The 20,584-nt window shown below is 46.7% G+C and overlaps 1 protein-coding gene across 1 annotated transcript in view; it reads right to left on the bottom strand.

Moving 5' to 3' along the window:
- The window catches only part of ACAN (aggrecan), a 46,493-nt gene that overhangs the window by 9,263 nt on the left and 16,646 nt on the right, over nt 1-20,584 (bottom strand). The window contains 12 exon segments of the mRNA XM_027644628.1: nt 5,439-6,668; nt 6,729-8,600; nt 8,721-8,912; nt 9,075-9,368; nt 9,490-9,617; nt 10,035-10,209; nt 10,703-11,242; nt 12,946-13,239; nt 13,826-13,953; nt 14,486-14,660; nt 15,313-15,684; nt 16,218-16,294. Of these exon segments, the coding sequence (XP_027500429.1) occupies nt 5,439-6,668; nt 6,729-8,600; nt 8,721-8,912; nt 9,075-9,368; nt 9,490-9,617; nt 10,035-10,209; nt 10,703-11,242; nt 12,946-13,239; nt 13,826-13,953; nt 14,486-14,660; nt 15,313-15,684; nt 16,218-16,287 (5,470 nt within the window). The 5' untranslated portion in view covers nt 16,288-16,294.

Here is a 20,584-nt window from a genome sequence, read left to right as displayed (position 1 = left end):
GCACCACCTGCCAGGTGCCTTGACAATACCTTGACTCTCAGGGATCATACACAGACATGAGCTATTTATTTGCTTGGCTGAGCAGTCATCCAAAAAGTTAGTTCTGCTTTGAGATGCAGCTCACGTGCTTATCAGCCGACAACAAGACAAGACTACTGCTATTATTACCCCTTGCTAAGGAAGGACAGTGATGTGCCATGGAATGCAGAATGGAGGCAGCCCTTGCTTTCAAAAGCTGCAGCTCTTGAAGGAAGAAAATGCCTCGTGATGCCAAGAATAGGAAACCCTGTTAGAACATGTTATTAACTCACTTCTTGAGGATAATGCAGAATTAGCGACTCTTTAGAAGAAGATTCATACTGCAGTTAAAATTGCCCAGAAGTTGCAAAAAGTTATTAAATTCTACTGTCACAACACTTTCTATTTTTTGCTACTAACAGGAGCCAAGCTCTAACTTCTAGATGTTTGGGTTTTTTTAATAAAACAATTAAAAGAAAATAGCCAATGTAAACCAGGTCTTGCATCTGGAAGATGTAAACTGTTGGCTGGAGAGAGCAAGGGGAGTTACATAGCTGCAATGCAAACTTTGAATTTGTTTCACCATTTCTTCCTAAGATTTCTTCTACATTGCCAGATATATACTATATTTCGTCAGAACAATTTTCTTTTGGTGCAGCTAAATACAACAGAAGTATTCTTGTCATCCCTGCTCATGGTAGGGGGTTGGAGCTAGATGATCTTTGAGGGGCCTTCCAGCCCTAACTATTCTATGATTCTATGATTCTTCCAATGCCTTTGGAAACAATTTGCTGTACTAGATCATGGAAACTGGATAGAGAAATCTTTAGAAATGAAAGAAAAATAGATTGACCCTGGTTTTGTTCAGAAGGCAAATGACATGTAAAAGTGAACACTCAGTTTCAGTGGTGAGACAGAAATGCTTTTAAAATCCTTCATCCCGAGCTAAGAAGACAATGCTAGGAACAGTGCTATCATTTTTTAAAACAGTACAGTTTGTGCATTTCTCTCCATGGCAGCCTGTATGGAAGATGAGCAAGAATATCCATTTAACAAGGTCAGCTTTGTTCTTAAAACATCCACTAAGGAGAAGCAGCTGGTGAATAGAGAGGTCGGTACCACCCAAACCTTGAACAAACTATAGTTTTCCCAAAGGTGTGAGTAACTGATTTAGTAATATACACTAGGGTATTTCTGTACCCTTCTGGTTTTGTTCTGCAGAGGGGAAAAGGTAGGAGAGATGTCCAATAGTGCCTCCTGTGCCCCTCACTCTTCCTTTATAGGCCTCCTTGTAAGTGCAATTATCCACATAGGGAATCAGAGACCAACCAGATAATTATCTTCTAGAGATGGAGGAAAAAAATTAATCCAGGTACCAATTAATTTGCTTTTCAGAGACTGCTGGGAGGTTTGAACTACTGATCTGATAGCTCAAACAGAGAAGAAAAACATTGGAGCAATTGAAGGGTCACTCCTAGAAGAAAAGAATAGGAGGAGTTAGGGGAAACAGTTCTCTCACATTTTAAGGTAAATGCTAACACTGAACATCACATAGCCAGCCTGTGATGAGCAATTAAGTCATTAAAATAATTAACTACAATAATTGAACCAAAACCTCCCTGTAGCAGAAGGGACAGATTTTGCTGAATCCTTAAAAAAATCTTTATTCTACTAGAGATCATCAAGTTTTGAGGAGGACCTGTTGATCTGCTGGAACGTTCAATTTGTTCAACACTCTCATGGAAGAAGAGCTCAGGAAATTTGGACATCTCTGTCTCCAAAATATTATATATAGAAGTAAACGGACATGTAAAGGACTGTACAATACCTCTGCAGAGGCAGGTTTTATTCAAGCTAACTAACTTCTGATGCAAAGCAGACTGTATCCAGGAGAAATCAAATCATCTGGTCAGCCACAAATGGTCTGTGCCTTTGTTTTTCTCTGAAACAGGACTGGTACCTCCATCTCCTTCTTGAGAGCATAGTTTTCATTCCGCATTAGGTGAAACATTTCGAAGCAGATGAGCAGTTTCTTGACTTTTTTTTCCTGTGTGATTTTCTCTGGACCAACAAAACTCTATCCCTTGGAATTCCAGCTTGTGAAATATGAGGAAAGCCCACCAAGACCTTTCCTCGTTTGCATTCTAACATTCTGCTGTGCCAGGGCCACAGGCAGCAGAATTCATGGACTTGTTTCACCAGAGACAAGCAAAACTTCACATAAGTAGATGCCATTTCAGCACATTTCTCCTTTTCCCCTGCAATGTGAATGCAGTTTTTAAGTTATTGACTGGTCAGAGTGCTCCAAACCGCAGTCTTTCACTGAAGTGCCAGCACGCTTTTTTCAGCTAATAATTATTTGTCTTCAAATGTTACCAGAAGCAAAAAGATCCGCTGAGTTGGCAAAACCCTGAGTGAAGAAGCCAAGCCTATGGACAATTCTTTAAGCTTGTGGGGTTCCTGTCTTCACGAAGGAATCAAACTGCTGACTAAAGACATGTACATGCATAGCCTTCAATTTGGTTAAATACTAAAAAATACTGGCGCTCCAGGCGTTAATCTTCAGTCTTCTTATGCTTCTGGCCTTGGCTTTTGAGAGAAGTAGAGGCTACAGCAGAGCAGAAAAATACCATTCTTCTAAAATCATTCAGCTAAATAGGCTGCTGTGTCTAACTGCAACGCTCCAACAACAGGACCAGAGGGCAACAGCTCCTCACTCTAAGCTCCTTCTTTAAGCTGAACCAGCTTCACCCATTCTTTCTTGTTAGTCAAAATTCATTGCACTGAATGGGCATCCACTGCATCCACAAATCCTGAGCACAGCACAAGGCACAGGTATGAGACCTGATTTTTTTGCAAGAGTAAATTTCAAGACTGGGAAGCTTCAAGTGAAAGGGCAGCCACAACATTGAAAACAGCATTCTGGGTTCCAGCCTACAGTTTTCCTCATGGGCTTTCAATGTTCACAATTCCCAGAGCATTGTAAAGAGTACCGACCAAAAAAGGGAAACCTACGATTATTTTTCTATCCTTTTCTTTTATTCATTTATATATTTTTCTATATATTTATTTATTAATTTATTTTGTCATCTCTTTGCTCTAATTCTCTGTCTTGTTGCAGGGGCGTTGCAAGTTCATGGTCAATACACTTCCTTGCACCCTGATTATCTTCCTTCAGACCCTGGCTGGGACTGCATTTAATCCTGCAGAGACACTGTAGTAAAGAAGCCTACCAATAAAAAGAAAAGCTTTACCCTGGAATATTTTCCCTGGTAGGAGCACCAGCCATACAACATGTACTCAAGTCCATCTCTAGTTTACAAAAAGTCTGCAATTAAGCTTCGTGCAGTCGTTGCTTACCTCTTGCTGTCACCTGCTAAGAAACCCCAGCTGTTACATCATCTCTGTGACTTGCAAATACACATATTCTAATTTCAGAACATTTTCAACTTTCTTCACACATGAGCTGCTGAACACATGGTTTTCTTTCAAAATACTTCACAAGAATGTTGGCTAACAAATGGTCTGAAAAATCTGGCAATCGCCTTGTGGGTAATTTATAAAAAGAAAAAGCAGTGGAATAAAACCATATTTTGGGGCCAATAATTCTTTTTTATTTTTTCTTTTTTTTTTTTTTTTTTACTGAGCCTCACTGCCTTCCTTCCTCCCCCTCAATGCTGATTTTGCTGGCTTATTTTTGTCTCCGGGCTTGGACGTGGCAGTGGGCACGGCCCAAAAGCAGAGCCCATGAGTTGTGCAAGAAGGGTTTTTGGGTCCATAACTCCTGCATCACTCTGCCAAGCCCCGGATGCCATGCCAGGCTGGACCGGCACTGTGGGAATGACCCTGCTGACTTGTCCTCAGCCTCTTGTGCAGCATCCTCTGTGCAGCTGCTCAGCAGAGGCAGAGGGGACCACAGGTGTGTTGTGAGCAGGACTGAACAAAGGTTGGTGATTACCTGTGCTCTCAGAGGGAGAGAAGTGACGCAGGGGGAAATGCAGTGACTCACTCAAAACACTTTGGGGATGGAAATGACGTTAGAAACCAGGCTGAGCCTCACAAAGCCCTGCACTTACAGACTCTTATCGAGTTCAGAGATACCTATGCTGAATCGTGTAAATTGACCAAAAGAAGCCATTCAGGAGGTAATGTGGAAGGGGGTGGAATTAATAATACTTTTGCTAAAGGAACAGAACAAATCTCTCTGCACATACATTTTGTACCATACTTAAGCAACATGTCCTACATGAACGTGTGGTCCTTTGAGAACTGAACACATGCAGGAGCTCCATAAAACAAGACAAGCATTGGTGGTTTCCAAACCAATCAATGGGGCTTGTTCCCAGGTGCCAGCTCTTGATGGCAGCACAGGGAAACCAAGCTGTGTCCAGGGATGCTCTGGGACATCCTGTGTTCCTGGGACTGGGCTCCTTCCTTGGCCAAGAAGCAGCCACCAGCAAGTACAACAATCTCGCATCTCATTTTCTTCTCACTGCAGTATGCTAATTCTTTCAGAGCACGTGAACACTGCTCAGGGAATAGTTGTCAGAACTCTAGCAGAGTGTTTTCACCATAAATGGTCATTCAGATTCAAATATTGTGTCTGTTTATACTTAGCAGCAAGGGATCCTACCAAAGGCAGAGCACTGAAACACCGAAAAGAGGCAGGGTGGAGAGAAGGGCATTTATCAGCAGAGCTGACACAAACTAGTGATGCTCTGAGCATCATCTCACACATTTATCCCATTCTAGCTGCAGAGAGCAGCATAAGACACAGATCAGAGGGTGGCCACATGCTATGCCAAAGGGATCAGAGCAGTCTGCCCGACACAAACATTAAACTCAGTGCAGATGATACTCAAAGCAGAGGTTGTTGTTTCTAGCTGGCTTGCTTTGCCTCTTACCCCTTGACACTGCAAAGCTGCTGAGGGAGAGTTTCCCACTACACTTGTGGGTATAGGCAGCAAGTCAGCACATCATGAAAAGAGAAACAGAGCAAGATAGAGACTTGCAGCCCATCTTCTCCAAGTTCTCAGCTGCATCTGGGGTGGAATCTCTGTCAAGCGAAGCCAGTTTACCAAGCATTGGAACAGGTTGCCTAGGGAAAAGGCAGTCACCATCCCCAGAGGAATTTAAAAGACATGTAGATATGGCACTGTAGTGGTGAACTTGACAGTGCTGGGTTAACTGTTGGACTCAATGGTCATAAAGGTCTTCTTCGACCTAAACAATCCTATGATTCTATAATCATGACCTGTGAAAACCCCCATATATTTATGGCTTTCCACTAGAAGAATATTCTGTTCAAGGCTGCTTCTGTGGTAATGTTCTCTGTTGTATAAAAAGCAAAAAAGCGACAGCTATACACACTCCCTCCCTTCCCTCCCATAAAGCTTTCCCTTCCATATGAGACATGTTACCTTCTGTAGTGGGTCCTAATGCGTCAATTGCTTCTTGTGAGACTTGAGGCAGGGCAGCAGTAGTGGTGGCCAACAGATGAAGATTGTCTAGAGCAGCAGCTGTCTCCGTCTCTTGTCCTGACACTGCAGGAGGGGAAAGCTCTATTTCAAGCTGAGCCTCTTCAGGGTTCCTGGGTCCCTGTGCTGTTTCAGCATCTGGAGTCCTGGTACTAATTACAAAGTCTGGGACAGAGGTTTCCCCCGAAATGCCTGCTATGGAGTGTGTCACAGCTCCAGATGTTGCATCAGTAATCTCCTGCTCAGGAATACTGAAGGGCTCCCCACTGGCCAAAGATGTGGCAGCTGTTTTGATGTTAGCAGCAGGCAATGCAGATGCTTCCCCTCTGGTTTGATGGATTGTGGATGTTTCTGTGCTAGTCTCAGGAAATGTTTCACCCCGGGCTTCTTTACTTGTGGGTGTTTCTATTCTAATTTCAGGAAATGCAGAAGTTTCCTCACTTACTTCTTGAACTGTGGATGTTTCTATGTAAATTTCAGGATAGGCAGATGTCTCACCCCTGGCTTCTTGACTTGTTGGTGTTTCTATGCTAATCTCAGGGAATGCAGATGTCTCCCCACTGATGTCATGGACTGTAGAAGTTTCTATGCTAATCTCAGGAAATGCAGATGCTTCACCTCGGGCTTCTTGAGTTGTGGATGTTTCTATTCTAATTTCAGGAAATGCAGATCTTTCACCACTGATTTCGTGGACTGTGGAAGTTTCTATGCTGATTTCAGGAAATGCAGAGGTTTCTCCACTGGTTTCACGGACTGTGGATGTTTCTATGCTAATTTCTGGGTAGGCAGATGTTTCACCCCTGGCTTCTTGATTTGTGTATGTTTCTATTCTAATTTCAGGAAATGCAGAACTTTCTCCACTAATTTCATGCACTGTGGAAGTTTCTATGATGATTTCAGGAAAGGCAGATGTTTCTCTGCTGGTTTCGTGGACCGTCGAAGTTTCTATGCTAATTTCAGGATAGCCAGATATTTCACCCCTGGCCTCTTGACTTGTGAATGTTTCTATTCTAATTTCAGGAAATGCAGATGCTTCCCCACTGATGTCTTGACCTGTGGATGTTTCTATTCTAATTTCAGGAAATGCAGATGTTTCCCCACTGATTTCTTGTATTGTGGATGTTTCTGTGCTACTTTCAGGAAATGCAGAGGTTTCCCCACTTACTTCTTGAACTGTGGATGCTTCTATGATAATTTCAGGATAGCCAGATGTTTCACCCCTGGCTTCCTGACTTGTGGATGTTTCTGTGAAAATTTCAGGAAATGCAGAGGTTTCCCCACTGATTTCTTGAATGGTTGATGTTTCTACGTTAAATTCGGGAAATGCAGATGTCTCCCCGCTGATTTCATGAGTTGTGGATGTTTCTATACTAGTTTCAGGAAATGCAGATGTTTCACCACTGATTTCATAAGCTGTGGATGTTTCTAGGCCACTTTCTGGCAATGCAGATGTTTCCCCACTTAGTTCACCAGATGCAGAGGCTTCACCACTAGGCCCCAAACTGTAGGGAAATGTGACAGCTGTTTCCCCACCCAGTTCCTGTGATACTGTTGGTCTTGTCACAACTTCTACTAAATCAGAAGTGACTAAAGTGACTTCTGGAAGCCCTGAGAGCTCCCCACTAATATCAGTCACTGCTGAAGACTGTCCACTTAGATCTGTGGCTCCAGAAAATTCTCCACTGATATACGGGATCCCAGATAGCTCTCCACTGAAGTCTCCTCTCCCTGAAGGAAAACCGCTAGTCTCAACAGCTCCAGTCCCTTCTCCAGATAGTCCTCTGTCTCCAGAAGGAAATCCACTGATTTCTATCATCCCAGAGGGCCCTTCTCCCACCTCTTGTGCAACTGATGTCTGTGTTACAACTTCCACAAAAGTGGTATCCACAAGAGACACTGTGGGAAAGCCAGAAGTGATTCCACTTTCTTCTCCAGACAGCAGACCACTGGTGACATCAACTCCAGAGACATCTCCACTGCTGTCAATCACTCCACTTGGATATCCACCCATCTCCAGCACTCCAGACACACTCCCACCAAAGTCTACATGCCCAGAGGGCTCACCACTGATGTCTAAACTCCCAGATACCATGCCTGATGCATCTTCACCTCCTGAAGGCAATCCACTGATTTCCAAAGACTCTTTTGCTTCTGCTTCTGTAATTGAGGGGGTTGTTGTCACTTCCTCCAAAGTGACATCTACAAAGGTAATGCTGGAGGCCTCGCCACTTCCATCCATACCAGAGGTAAGGCCACTTAGGTCCACCAGGCCACTGACCTCATGTGTTCCAGGTGTTTCTCCACTGACATCCAGTCCTGAGGGCAATCCACTAAGCTCAGACCCTCCAGAGGGCAGCCCACTGAGACTGGGTACCCCAGAGGGCTCCCCACTGAGCTCTAGCCCTCCAGAGGGCTCCTCACTGGGCTCAGCTCCTGAAGGCAAGCCTTGGATTCCACCACTGCTGTCCCACTCAGAGGATGGAAACCCTGACAGATCTCCTTCACCGCTGACTCCGATGGACCCTTTTCCCTCCTCTCGCCGTTCCGGCACTGTTGTCACGACTTCCACCAGTGTGGTATCCACAAGGGAGATGGTAGGAAAACCAGAAGCGAGTCCACTTTCCTCTCCAGAAGGCATGCCACTGACTAGCTCAGTGCCAGAGATTTCTCCGCTAGCTCCAAAAGGTAGCCCACTGCTTTCCACTCCAGATGGCATCCCTCTAATTTCTGGTATCCTTGAAATAGACACTGATACCTCTTCCTCTGCAGAGGGCAGGCCACTGATATCAACAACACCAGAAGCCACACCACTCACGTCTCCTGAGGGCAACCCACTTTCTCCAGGTAGGAAGCCACTGGTATGCAGGTCTACTGATGGTAATCCACTCTCTCCAATCCCTGAGTGTTCTCCACTAAGTTCAAAAACTCCAGAAGTTGGTTCTCCACTTGTGTCCGGGACTCCAGATACCCACCCGGATGCTGAAGATTCACCACTGACTTGATGTTCTCCAGATTCAGTCACCTGCCCTGGCACTTCACTGGTGGAAGCACTGGTACTTGTTTCCTCTGGTATTATGGTAGCTGGAGTAAAAGCAGATGGACTCACTGGAAAAGGAAGAGCAAACAAAAAGAAGGAGCTGGGGAAATTATTTATACTTTGGGAGTGTCTCAACCCTACACCACCAGCCAAGCATGACACAGGCTACAGAGAAGCTCTGAACCCACCTGAGAGCACTGACACATCGGTTGGAAAGACCTCTGTCCCCCAGGCTGTCTGATTCTCAGGTTGAGTGGCAAACTCTGTCTCCACGGTCACCTCCTCCCCAGAGGGTACCCCCTCCACTCCAGGGATCACTTGTGTTGCCAGCACATCTTCAAAGAATGGGGTGACCCCTTCCTCCTCCGCAGGAGGCAGAGCTGGAATAAAAAGGCATTGGAAGGATTTTCCAAAAATTCACAATCCAAGACTCCGGTGAAGTGCCTCACCTAAACTGGCACCCCAACACGCCCAACCTCCCTCGTGAAATCCCTTTCCCTGAGGAGACAGGTCTGCGTGTCCTGCCAGGGTTGGGAGGGTACCTCTGAAGCAGAAGGCGTGGTGCCGGGACAGCGGGTCGGGGAAGCCGGTCTGGTTGTGGTGCTGGTAGACAGTTCTCACGCCTGGCGCGTCCCCGCCGCAGGTGGGGCGGGGGCTCACGATGGGGTAGCGGAGGCTGCCGTCGGCCAACCAGCCCGCATAGCACCTGTCCAGGCCCTGCTTCCAGGCAGCATGGAGCTGGCCGACAGAGGCCAGCGTGGCGTTTTGGCTCTCACAGTACTGCTGGGCCTCTGGGAAGGTGAACTGCTCTGGCTGGGTTGCGAAGAACACCTCACCTGAGGGATGGGAGAGGAAACAGGTGTGAATCCCTGCGTCCCACCCATGCACACACGGATGTGGAGGTGTGAAGGACATTTTTGCTTCACAGCAGTGCACAGGGGAAGGGGGAGAATGTACCCTTGAGCCTGTCGATGTAGCAGTACACGTCGTAGGTCTCTGAGGCCGGGCGCATGCCGTACGACCGCACGCCTGGGGAGTTCTCTTTGTCTCCTATACAGTTATTTCGGGGATTTACAATGGGATACCTACCAAAAGAAGAAGGGAGAGGTAACCCAAGGTCAGCCTTATGTACTCAGGACTGAAGAACCTCAGTGTGCTTGGGAGCAGGACAGGAACTCTCCACAGTTACAGGTGCTCAGAGTCCTCAGTGTGACTTGGAGACAAATCCACTTACAGCTTGGGGCAAAAAATACAAATTTTCCTCTACTTTTTCTACATACCAAGAGAGCTCACTGGTGCAAGGGGTATACACAGGTTAGGAGATGAGGAAAATAAGTAGAGAAGAACAGGTCTATTGGCCACTAGATATCATGGCCTGGAGACAATCTTGGGCCAGCAAAGGTTTAGATGCTGATGAAGAGAGAAGCAGGGCAGACCAAAGCCCTGATTTCATGGCTGAATAGTCATTCTGAGAGGTGGTGTCCCCAAGTCAGTAGTGTTACCTGACTGTCTGGTCCCGCAGCCAGCCGGCGTCACACTGGTCAAAGCCAGCCTCATAGGCAGCCTGGAGCTGCTGGGGAGTGGCAATCACTGCACTGTTCTCCAGACAGGCCCGCTGGGCTTGGACGAAGGAGAAGGCATATCTGCTGGTGGCAGAGCGGTAGTGAAACACCACACCTGGAGGAGAGAAGCCGTGGTGAGACAGCAGGTACAGGACCCTCCTGCCCTGAGATGTGTGACCAGAAAGGGTCTTCCCAACAACAGTGCAAGGACCAATCCCTCTCAAACCCACTTTGATGGAGATGCCTCATTCATTGAGCTCTGCTGCCACTTCTGGGGATCTCTTTTGCCCTCCTCTGGGATCTTTTTGTCTTGACTTTCCCCTCCCCTGGAGTCAGATGCATATGGGAGAACAGACTGACCACTGCAGCCCAAGCACCAGCCAGCTGAGCCCTTGTCAGCACATAACTGGGTGGCCCACAGCCTCCTCCTCTTGCCTCCTGCCCTACTATAGTGGAAGCACTTAGCCTGTCCCTGGCCCCAGACAGGCCTGCACACCTCCAGAGACCTGTGTGCCCTCTGTGATGGCAGAAGCTCGGGCTCCTTTCAGCTGAATGGTTACCTCGAGGAGAAACTGATTTTCAGGCTTCTCGGAGTGCTGGTGACTTACCTGTGGGGGAGATGGGCTGCTCAGGGAGGTGACCGGCACCAGGGGCTGCTGTCACTTGCACCAGTTGATCTTCCACTGTGAACACCGAGGCAGACTCTAGTCCTGGGGTGGCAGTCACCTCCACGACCTCTTCCACCGAGCTCACCTCTGCTGTTTCGGTGGTGACAGCAGTGCCTAAGGCTGTGGTGGTGATGACAGTGCCTAAGTCTATGGTGGTGACCTCTTCAGGCACAGTCCACACTGCTGATACATCCCCCCATGTCACGTTTTCCTCCTCTGTTGCAGCTGTCTCTACTGTGACACTGGTGGTGAAGAGATCAGGCAGGACAGTGAAGCCCTCGTACAGCTCGGTGGCGGTGGGTGTGATCTCAATGGGCTCCAGGGTGGCGATGCTGCCACGGGCCTCCTCCTCTGTGGCATTGTGTGACAGGGGCAGCTCCACCTCAGTCTGGGTGACGGTCTGGACAGTGAAAGCACTGCCCAGCTCGCTCCCTATCTCATCGATGAACTGCCCTGGGATCAGGGTCTCAACGTCGTCCCCTGCATCAGGATACAAAGCAGCAATCAGAGAGGACAAGGTCAGTCCGAGGAGGTGGACTGCACTACTGCCTCCTCCAAAAAGAATCTGGGTGTTTGCTGGCTCTGAGAGGATTAAGGAAGTCATGGTGGTTTTGTAAAAGAAATGGTTTTCCTTCCTCCTCTGTGGCTCTCTGCAACGCCTCAGCACGGAGGGCACGGTCACGAGGCAACGAGCCACTGCATGCTCCACAGCTGGTGAATCGGCGGGGATATTCCCTGCTGCGCTCCCTGTTCTCCTTCCCGGGAACACTTTGCCCATATTCAGGTCTATACTGACCTCTAGTGCCTGCTGCAAGGAATTTAAGGTGGCCGGAGGGAAGTAGAGGAGCTTGGATAACCTCCACGGCAGGTCTTTCTGAGCCGTGGGAGAAAAACAACTGGATCCTCACACATGAAGCCTTCACCAGGACTGTGATCTCATTTAGCTTCGTCAAGGCTACAACTTAAGAGCTCATCTCGTACAAACATCTGAACCCCATTGCCATCACAGCCAAGGCCACTTGCTGTACCAAATATGTTCAAACAGCTCCTACCTGTTCCCTCCCAAATCACTTTCCTGCTCAAATCACATCCCTTGGGTCTAGGAGAACGTGCTTAACATGCCATTGAGCAGGTCGGCCTATGGCAAGGTTAACAGAGCAGCATAAAGCAGAACTGTGAGGACAGGTAAGAGAGGGATGGGACATCCTGGATATGTAGCAAAGCAGGTCTTGGCTGGGGAGGGAGAGAGAATGAGAAACTGTCAGGGATTTCTTCTAATACTACTTTCCCAGCTCTATTTATTTTCAATTCCATTTTCCCTCTAGTTCATTTTAGCCTCTCAGACATCAAGGGATTCAGAGAGAATTTGATAGATATGCTCAGACAAGGACTGACTGTATACAGCAATTTCAGATGCAAACCCTGATATAATAAGTAGGCTGTGGTTTGTGAACCAGTCTTTAGCTTGGCCACAAGGTACCTTCAAGGGTCTGGGAAATGCATCTGGACTGATGCAATAAGTCTGATCAGAGGGGTTTAAATACGTATTTTAAAATATTGTTATTTTTTTAACTATAGCAATCCCATTTGAATGTTAGTCTCTTGTTGCCCTGAATAGGTCATTTATCACTGTGGTTTGCCCTCTTCTTGCTGCAGTGAGAAGTGTGCAGTTAGAAGAAAGGGGGAGCAACTGGGATACTCTCCACTTCCTAGGTGCAATTTTGCTCCATGATTGCCAGAGACTGCATCAGTCTCAGATTTATCCCAGCATGGAAACTCAGTCATGTTTCTGTACCACATCATGTCACTATACACATCTTCAGGGTCAGACCTGTTCTCTTTCTCCTTCTCTTCCATCTCCAGCATTCGAAGTCTTGTACACAAAGCACCTCTGCTCTGTGTCTCCAGGAGAGCTATGAAAGCAGGAAGGTGTGGGAGGACTGCAGAGAAGCGAGCTGTGTTATACCCACCTCCGCAGAGCCTCTTGTACAGGTCAAGCAGCCGTGTACTTTCTGGATCTGCTTCCTACCCGAACAAGGACTTAGTCCTTTGCCAAACCTGCTTTGTCTCCCTCTTTTAAGAAAACCCCAAACACTAAAGAAACAAGAGATTATCTCTGGCGCGGGAACTCCTTGCTGGTGTGTGGAGACACACTGCTTAGTCCCATGGCCCCGCGCACTCACCGCTGTAGCAGATGGCGTCGTAGCGGGAGTCGGGGTGCGGGTACCCCGTCTGGTTGACGTACAGGTACACGGTCCTCACGCCCACCAGGTTCCCCCCGCAGTTGGGCCGTGCTCTGGAGATGGGGTAGCGGACGCTGCGGTCGGCCAGCCAGCCCGCACTGCACATGTCCATGCCGTCCTTCCAGGCCAAGTACAGCTCTCCCGTGGTGGCCAAACGCGCCCCCAAACTGCGGCATTTGTCAAAGGCTTCTTGGAAGGTGAACTTCTCCGGGGCAGTGGCATAGAAGACTTTACCTGCAATCACACCGTCCATTAGCACAGGAATTACCTGTAGAATTTAATTCCAATTTCCTTTCTACCCCTTTCCCACTCCTGAGAGTTTGGATAAGATGGAAAGCCCTGTGTATTGGAGCTGAACCGCAACCCCATGTTGGTGACTTTATAGTACCAGAAGAAGGTGAGTCTTACAGACTGAATACAGGCTGGAGCAGAACTTATCAAATCAGTTGGAGCCCTGGGGCAAGAGGGAGATAAAGGACAATCACAGTCCTGTTGTATTGAATATTTCAATAGATCCCTGACATAAGCATGAGTGGTTGACATCTCTGAATGTCACACCCTCAAATGGATAACCAGGCAGGATGGTGTGGACTGTAGTGGAGGTTAGGCAGACTCCACCCTCTCTACTGCATTAGTCATTTGACATTAAAATTGTCCCAGGTCTAACTAAGAGACTGGCCTGGCTGGGGTATATGCTTTTCCGTCTTTAACCTGTCCTTTCTCTAAGTCCCTTGCCGTCTGTATTTACTGTTATCCAGCCTAAGCTTGATGAGGGCTTTGGCTGTTTCTTTGTCTAGTAACAATGAAAGCCTCAAATCACCTTGCATTTGCTCTGCATAGCAGTAAACATCATAGGTTTCATCTGGCTCACGGACACCGTAGGTCCTCACTCCTGGAAATTCATCCTTGTCGCCATAGCAGCGCTCCCGGGGCCAGTGGATGGGGTACCTGAGGGAGAGATGGTGCATAAGGAGTAGGGGGCAGGACCCTGGCAGGCACAGGAGGCTGTGAGGATGCTGCAGGGCACTGTGCAGTGTGGTAATTTTTTTACTTTTCCTGGGTTGTGGGGGAAGGGAAGGATGGTCTGCTGTCTTGCCCTTACTCTGATGGCCCTTGGAGCACTGACCAAAGACATCAGGACAAGGTTCCTCCCCAGTGGGGGATGCACAGCTCGATATGGCTGAGCCACACTTGTGCATCTTGGCACAGCATCGGTTCTGCTGATGAAGAAGATGAAGGATCAGGATTAAGCCACTGTCCATTCCGTTGTCAACACCAGCTGAGGAGGACAGTGGTCACTCTGCTTTCCTACTTTAGATCCCCCCTGTCAGAGAGTGGCTAGCAATCCACCACCTCCCTCTGCACACCAGCAGTTACAACAGCTACTATTTAACAACCATTTTCAGTTGGTGGCTTCATTGCAGAAGCCCTTCCCTAGTGACCCTGCTGTGGCTTTTCTTTCCCCTCTATGGTTCCTTACCTGACAGTCTGATCAGCCAGCCAGCCAGCATCACACTGCTCGTACCCATCCTCGTAGGCAGCCTGCAGCTGCTCAGGAGTGGCAATAACAGCACTGTTCTGGATGCAGGCCTGTTTTGCCTTCTCAAAGTTCAAGGTGTACCTTGTGGAGATTGCTCTGTAGTGGAATACAATGCCTGGAAAAGACAATGGCCATCACTCACATCACCAGTCCCTTTCTTTCCAAAGAAGGCACAAGAAAAAGCCAAAAATAAACCTCATCTTGTACAGTCCTGCAGTGAAAGCTATCTCCCTGTCTTGTACAGAAAGCAAAAATTACAGAAAATATAAGAATTGTATGAAACTTTTGTTACTTTATCCATCTATTACTGGGATAGGCTTTGCAAGATGGCAATTAAAGTTTTTCTAGAACAGCCCAATTCTCCAGCTGAGGGCATCCCATCTCCTAAAATGTCTGGAAAAAATTAAAGGTCTGATAACGGCCGTGTTCCAGCTTCACACGCCTGAGCAACAACCCAGCGTATCCAGTTCCACCTCCTGTCAAGGATGTTGTTTTGCTGCCTCTGTAATTCACCTTCTGCCAGAAGAATAACTTTTTTTGCCATATACTCTGCCATGAGTCATTCTACTGGTTTGTTTAGTCTGGTCCTAGCCTGATAAAATAAATGCCTGGCCCATGGCTTCTGCTTACCCACCCATCACCTTATCTGTGACCCGACGGAAAGGGCTTGTGACTGTGGAAAGAGCTGTGCCTTCAATACCCGTGTACTTCTTCCTCCTTTCTGCCCAGCAAGATCTTGAGAGGAGAGAGAAAGGGCAGGATCTCACCTTTCACTAGGACCTCTATTGTGTCTTGTCTGTCCTCAATCCCGTACATCACTTCGCAGCGATAAATCCCAGTGTGGTTGGATCTCAGCGCCTTGATCTCCAGAGTGGCATCGGTGGGGATGGTGGGGTAGTTGGGCAAGGAAATTGCCTCCCTGTACTCAGAGTTGAGCCGGATTCTCCCACCAGTGGCCACTAGCAAGACAACTTCGGTCCCGTTTGAGAGCTTGCTCCATTTGATCCGTGGGTTCAGCATAACACTGGTGTCCTGTTCCTCTGGGATGTTGAAGTAACAGGGGATGTTCAGGGAGCTTCCCAGGATAACACGCAGGGGAGACTGCTCAGGTATCTTGACTTCCAGGCCATCACTACTGTCTGTCAGTTCCCAAACAAAGCAATGGTTACATTAATAACACATTTAATACAAAACATCCAGTGCTTTCATATGATCCAGTGCCTATATCTGCTGTGCAAACCTGTACCCACATATTCAGACACAACCTTTTTGGTCTAGTCTATAAAGGGAAGTTATGACAATGACCACTGCACCATGGGTTGCTTTTGGCATTTGGATCAATGCTGGATGGGGGAATGAAGGGCTCCACTGCAGCGTAGCTGCTGCCCATGCTATGAGATCACACATGATAATGTTTAAAAAGGGGAATGCTGAAATTTCTAAGTTTCCCCATAAATCTGCCTTTGTCTGTAGCTGTCTCTCTGGCTCCCCAAGGGCATGAGCAGTGAGAGGCCGTGGCACAGCAGCTGCCCGAACAGAGGAGCCTCCTGTGTGCACAGAGTGTACCCACAGATCTTGGGTACACTTATTTCTGGGCGCTGCCCATACTTGGGGATGGGACCAGAGTGTGGCACAGGGCTCAGTCCCACCTTCCCATACCCTGGACACGTACCTGAGAGCTCCACAGAGTTGGCTGCAGAGATGACTTGCAAACACACAAACACTAATAGTAAAGTGGTCATAGTTTACCTGCAAGAAATAACAGGGGGAAAGGATTTGTGGTATGTTCACAGGGAGCTGAGTGCTGCAGGGCAGTGCAATGCTTTCAGCTGCCCCCTAAGCCTCCTACCCTCCTCACACTGGCAGTGAAAGCTGGGGAAGGATGCTGTTTCAAAGTTCCTCTTGCTTCAGAAATAAGTCTGTGAGACAAATAAATAAGATGCTCTGCTATGTACAACAGACAGAAGTGTTACTAGGCATCACTTATTATATTGGTCTCCTACTCTCTTGCTTGTTATTCAATCTTATCTGTGGAGCAGAAAGACAATTTTTCAATAGGTCTTCACACTTATTACATTTTTACTCAAGAAGGACCATCACATCCACTAAGCCTTTGTCTCAGAACAGGAGCTGCCCCTCATTGGGCATCCCCATCCAAGACAGCACTGGTTCTCAGGCCAGATGGTTGGAAGCATTTCATATTCCTTTAAATGCTCTGAAGGGGAATTTGCCCTCTACATGGTGGAAAAGCTAAAGGTTATAACTCTTTGGTCCAACCTCATGCTCTGAGACCGTACAAAGCCTTAACTGCAAATAGATCCCGAACTAGTAGAAGAAATCCACATCTTAAATCTACCCTAAAAATATCTATTGGGATCTTCAATTCAACCTTCTCCTTCTGAAAGCTTTAGGAAAAGAAAGAAGCATCCTACTGACACTGAGTGACAGAAGCAATATAGGGAGGCCAACTAAATTAATCCTAACTGGATTATCATCCAGTATAATATCATGGCATATTAAATCACCATCAAGACTCAAGTTGGTTTCAATATTTCAAATAAAAAACATGTCCTCTAGCAACACAGCATTGTTTGGCATCACATTTCAGCCCTGACTCAGAAGGAAGGACCACACCTACTGAATCACTGGTGTTTCCTTTGAGGTCACCTGTCCAAATATTGGCTGTTTAACTCCTGTGATCTAGAAAGATTCCAGCTGACTTCGGCTGACAGGGAACATTCTGAGTATAAACCTATTGACCTTGTAGATTGTTAAATATACTCACTGGCACAAGAAAAGGCCAAAAATAAACCGCATCCTGTACAGTCCAGCATTAACATTTCTCTTATGAAAAAAATTGACCTCCATGCACTCATTCATTTCAACCTGACATATCACAAAACTTTATCTTCAGTGAATAGAGACAGCTATACTGGCAGAAAATAGGAGAGAACAGGGATGGAACACATTGGCAGAGAAGTGTGCAGACTTCAGTTTGCAGCTGTAGGGCTAAATAAGACCAAATGGACATATCCCAGTTTCTGCTGGGCATGGGAATAAAATTTCAGGTAAGTGCTAACCTCAGGGGGACCTTGTGCAATTGCAGATATGTTTGGGTGTCTTTTTGGTTAGGAATGATATCTACCTAGACAATGTGTTATGAGCCCCTTGTGCAGCACGACAGTTGACTCCACCATTTCCCTCTAATGATGGCTAATGATGGCCACTACCAAACCGACTGCCCTGCTGCAGAGGAGGTCAGAGTGCTTGGCAGTCAGTACTGGGACAGTGGCAGAGGGATATGCCCATAGGATGGGCTGTGGGGGGCAATGAGGTGCCTTCTGCTCCTCAGTAATCAAGGAGAACAGGAAACACCATCTGTTATGGATAAACAGTCTGAAATCAGTTTGGTTAAACAGCCATACCCAAGAATCCTTGAAGAGCTGGCTGAGTAAGTTGCTGGCCCACTGATGCTCATTTATAATCTGCGCTGGAGCACTGGGGCAGGTCCCGAGTACTGAAGCACTGTGCCAGTAGTCAGCCAAGATACACAACAATGAGCCTCATAGACACATACTGGTTTGATTGACATGAAATTCCAGGCAAAATAATGGAAAACGTGATACAGACTTCAATTTGTTAAGCACTGAAGAATAGGCGTAATATTAATCTTAGTTTAGATACTTGTATATAAAATAGGTGCTTCCAAATTTATTTTATTATTTGGCACGATTCTAAGCTTGTCTGATAAAGCTGCCTGCATGGTTGCAACACAATGTAATTAGATTTTGATAAGGCTTGACTTTCACAGGGTTCCATGATAAAGATGTGTAATGTCAGTTGTACATCCACTAAAATGTCTTAGCAGAAGCCAGGCTGGTGGGTCTCTAACAGGATCCATCTGAGGGACACGGACGTTGAAGGAAATATTTCTAATGGGCATCTACAGAGGTTGGTATCAGATCCAATGGGTTACTGAATAGACTGTGCTTTAATAGAATCAAACATAAAATTATACGGGAGATGCAGAGCATGCCTGCAATGGGATGTTGTGTCCTAGGAAGAAGTCACTCAGGAGAGCTACTGCCATTATCCAACATTAAACCGAACAGGAATTCCTCTCTGTGCATTAGTGCACACCTCTGGGCTGACATGAGGATATCAGAAAAAGATGGTGCAAAAATATCCACTAGCAAGGACCTGAGGAAAAGGAAATTGGCTCAACCTGTATTTTGGGGAACAGGTCCAGCTCACAGACCAGCTACTAATACTTGAGGCAAAGCAGAAAACTTGAAACAGATAAAGCTTCTAAGATTTGGCAAATCTTTAAGATTCGTGGGGAAACTGAAGTCCACTCAGAAGCATATCCTTGTTTAGTTCAAGGAATGTTTCCTGCAGAACAAACTGCATCCAGATCCCTCCTAGAATAGGTCCCTGCTTTCATTAAGGACCAGCCTAACACTGGCTAGGGACTGTTTCCCTGGAATGAGGTTGTAGGCTGGGCTCAGATTATATCTACTTGCACCATGCCGTAGCTGCCATTCCAGTGTATATCCTGCACTTGCATCCTCTGCATAAAAGGAGAAATATGAAAGTAAAGATTATGTGAGCCCTGGAAGCAGAAGGGATTCAGATAGAGGACACTCTTATAGCCATTAGTGACTAATTCTTTAGTCATGATACATGCTTGAGCATTAAATAAAAGCTCTTACTTCTCCAGACTCCTTAGATCAGGTACCTTTCATCCAACTTGCATTTTGCCAGAATCCAAGTAAGCTGAATAGCCCTGAATGTCATGAGAAAAGCTCAGACAAGAGAGGCAGGCAGCTTTAGACCTGAATAGAAACATCCTAGAACAGGGAAACAAAGGTGTTTAAATATAAAGGGAGCTGGTTGGCTGAAAAAATTTTTAGGGTCCGTGCCTACAGCAAATTGGTACTGTTCTGAGTCCCACACGTTTGTTATTTCTCTGTGCATTGGCAGTGGGTAGGAGGAGAGCAGGTTCATCTGTCCATCAGTTAGACATCACAGAACAAAATGCTCTAAAGAGAAGAAATTCACTTTGTCCCAAAGGCTAAGACAAGCTCATGTACTCCTAGTCTAATTCAAGCTTTGTTCACAGCGAAAAACAGCCTCATATGGTAACAGCTGGGACCAGCAGTATCTTTGCAGTTTGTTGAGCTATGGAGAAAAAAACCTAACCTCCTCTTATCCCACAGAAGCCCAGAGAAAATGGATTTTCTTTGTGAGCAGTGGTTAAACAAATCACAATAACAATGTTTTGGGTGTATTCTGCAAAAGTGTTGAGTCCCTGCCAGTTAGAAACCCAACCTACTCCTCAGGGTGCTGTTTGCAGTGTTGATCTTCATTTTTCATTCTCCTTAAGCTTGCCAAAGAGATCCAACACTGAGTCTGCATGCAGCTCTGGTCGGGATTTGCTATGCTGGGAATGCCTTTGATTAATGTCCTGTTGTTACAGCAGTGGTTCCATGCTGCAATACTTCTACTCTGTGTTGTCTCTAGTGGCATGTCCAAGCACATGTTAATGAGCAAACAGCTGCTTGAAGGAGCAGTTCTGGAAGCAAGTAAGTAAAGAGGGAGCAGATGTGGATAGCCCAGATGATGGAGACCTGGTCTGTCTAGACAAGGGAACTGGGGAAGTTGTTCCTCTCATTTTAAAGCAGCATCTAAACAGATTATACAGCAGAGATTATATGCCTTAAAACTGATGATTCCTCTCTGCTGACTGTCAGAGCAGAGGAGGGTGACTAGCTCAAGTATGGATGCTGCCTTGACAGAGGTGTGGGCTCAGGCTAAGACAGCTGCGTCCAAGGAGCAGGAAGGTACAGTTCAGCACTTGGGAGTATCAGTGTGTGCTCGCTGAGATAGGACTTAGCACAGAGGAAATGTTCTCAGTAATAAGTAAATACCTGAGCTGCACGAGTAAAGGCAGAGTAAAGCCTGGAGCAGGCTAAGCAGTGTCAGGAATGTCCCCTGCTCAGCATCTTACTGACTGGGCCCCAGCTGTAACTGAATGGC

Source organism: Corapipo altera, unplaced genomic scaffold, assembly GCF_003945725.1.
Source record: "Corapipo altera isolate COAL_440 unplaced genomic scaffold, ASM394572v1 50, whole genome shotgun sequence".
Lineage (NCBI taxonomy): Eukaryota > Metazoa > Chordata > Aves > Passeriformes > Pipridae > Corapipo > Corapipo altera.
Note: the sequence above shows the minus strand (reverse complement) of the source record. Positions and strands in the feature narration are given on the sequence as shown.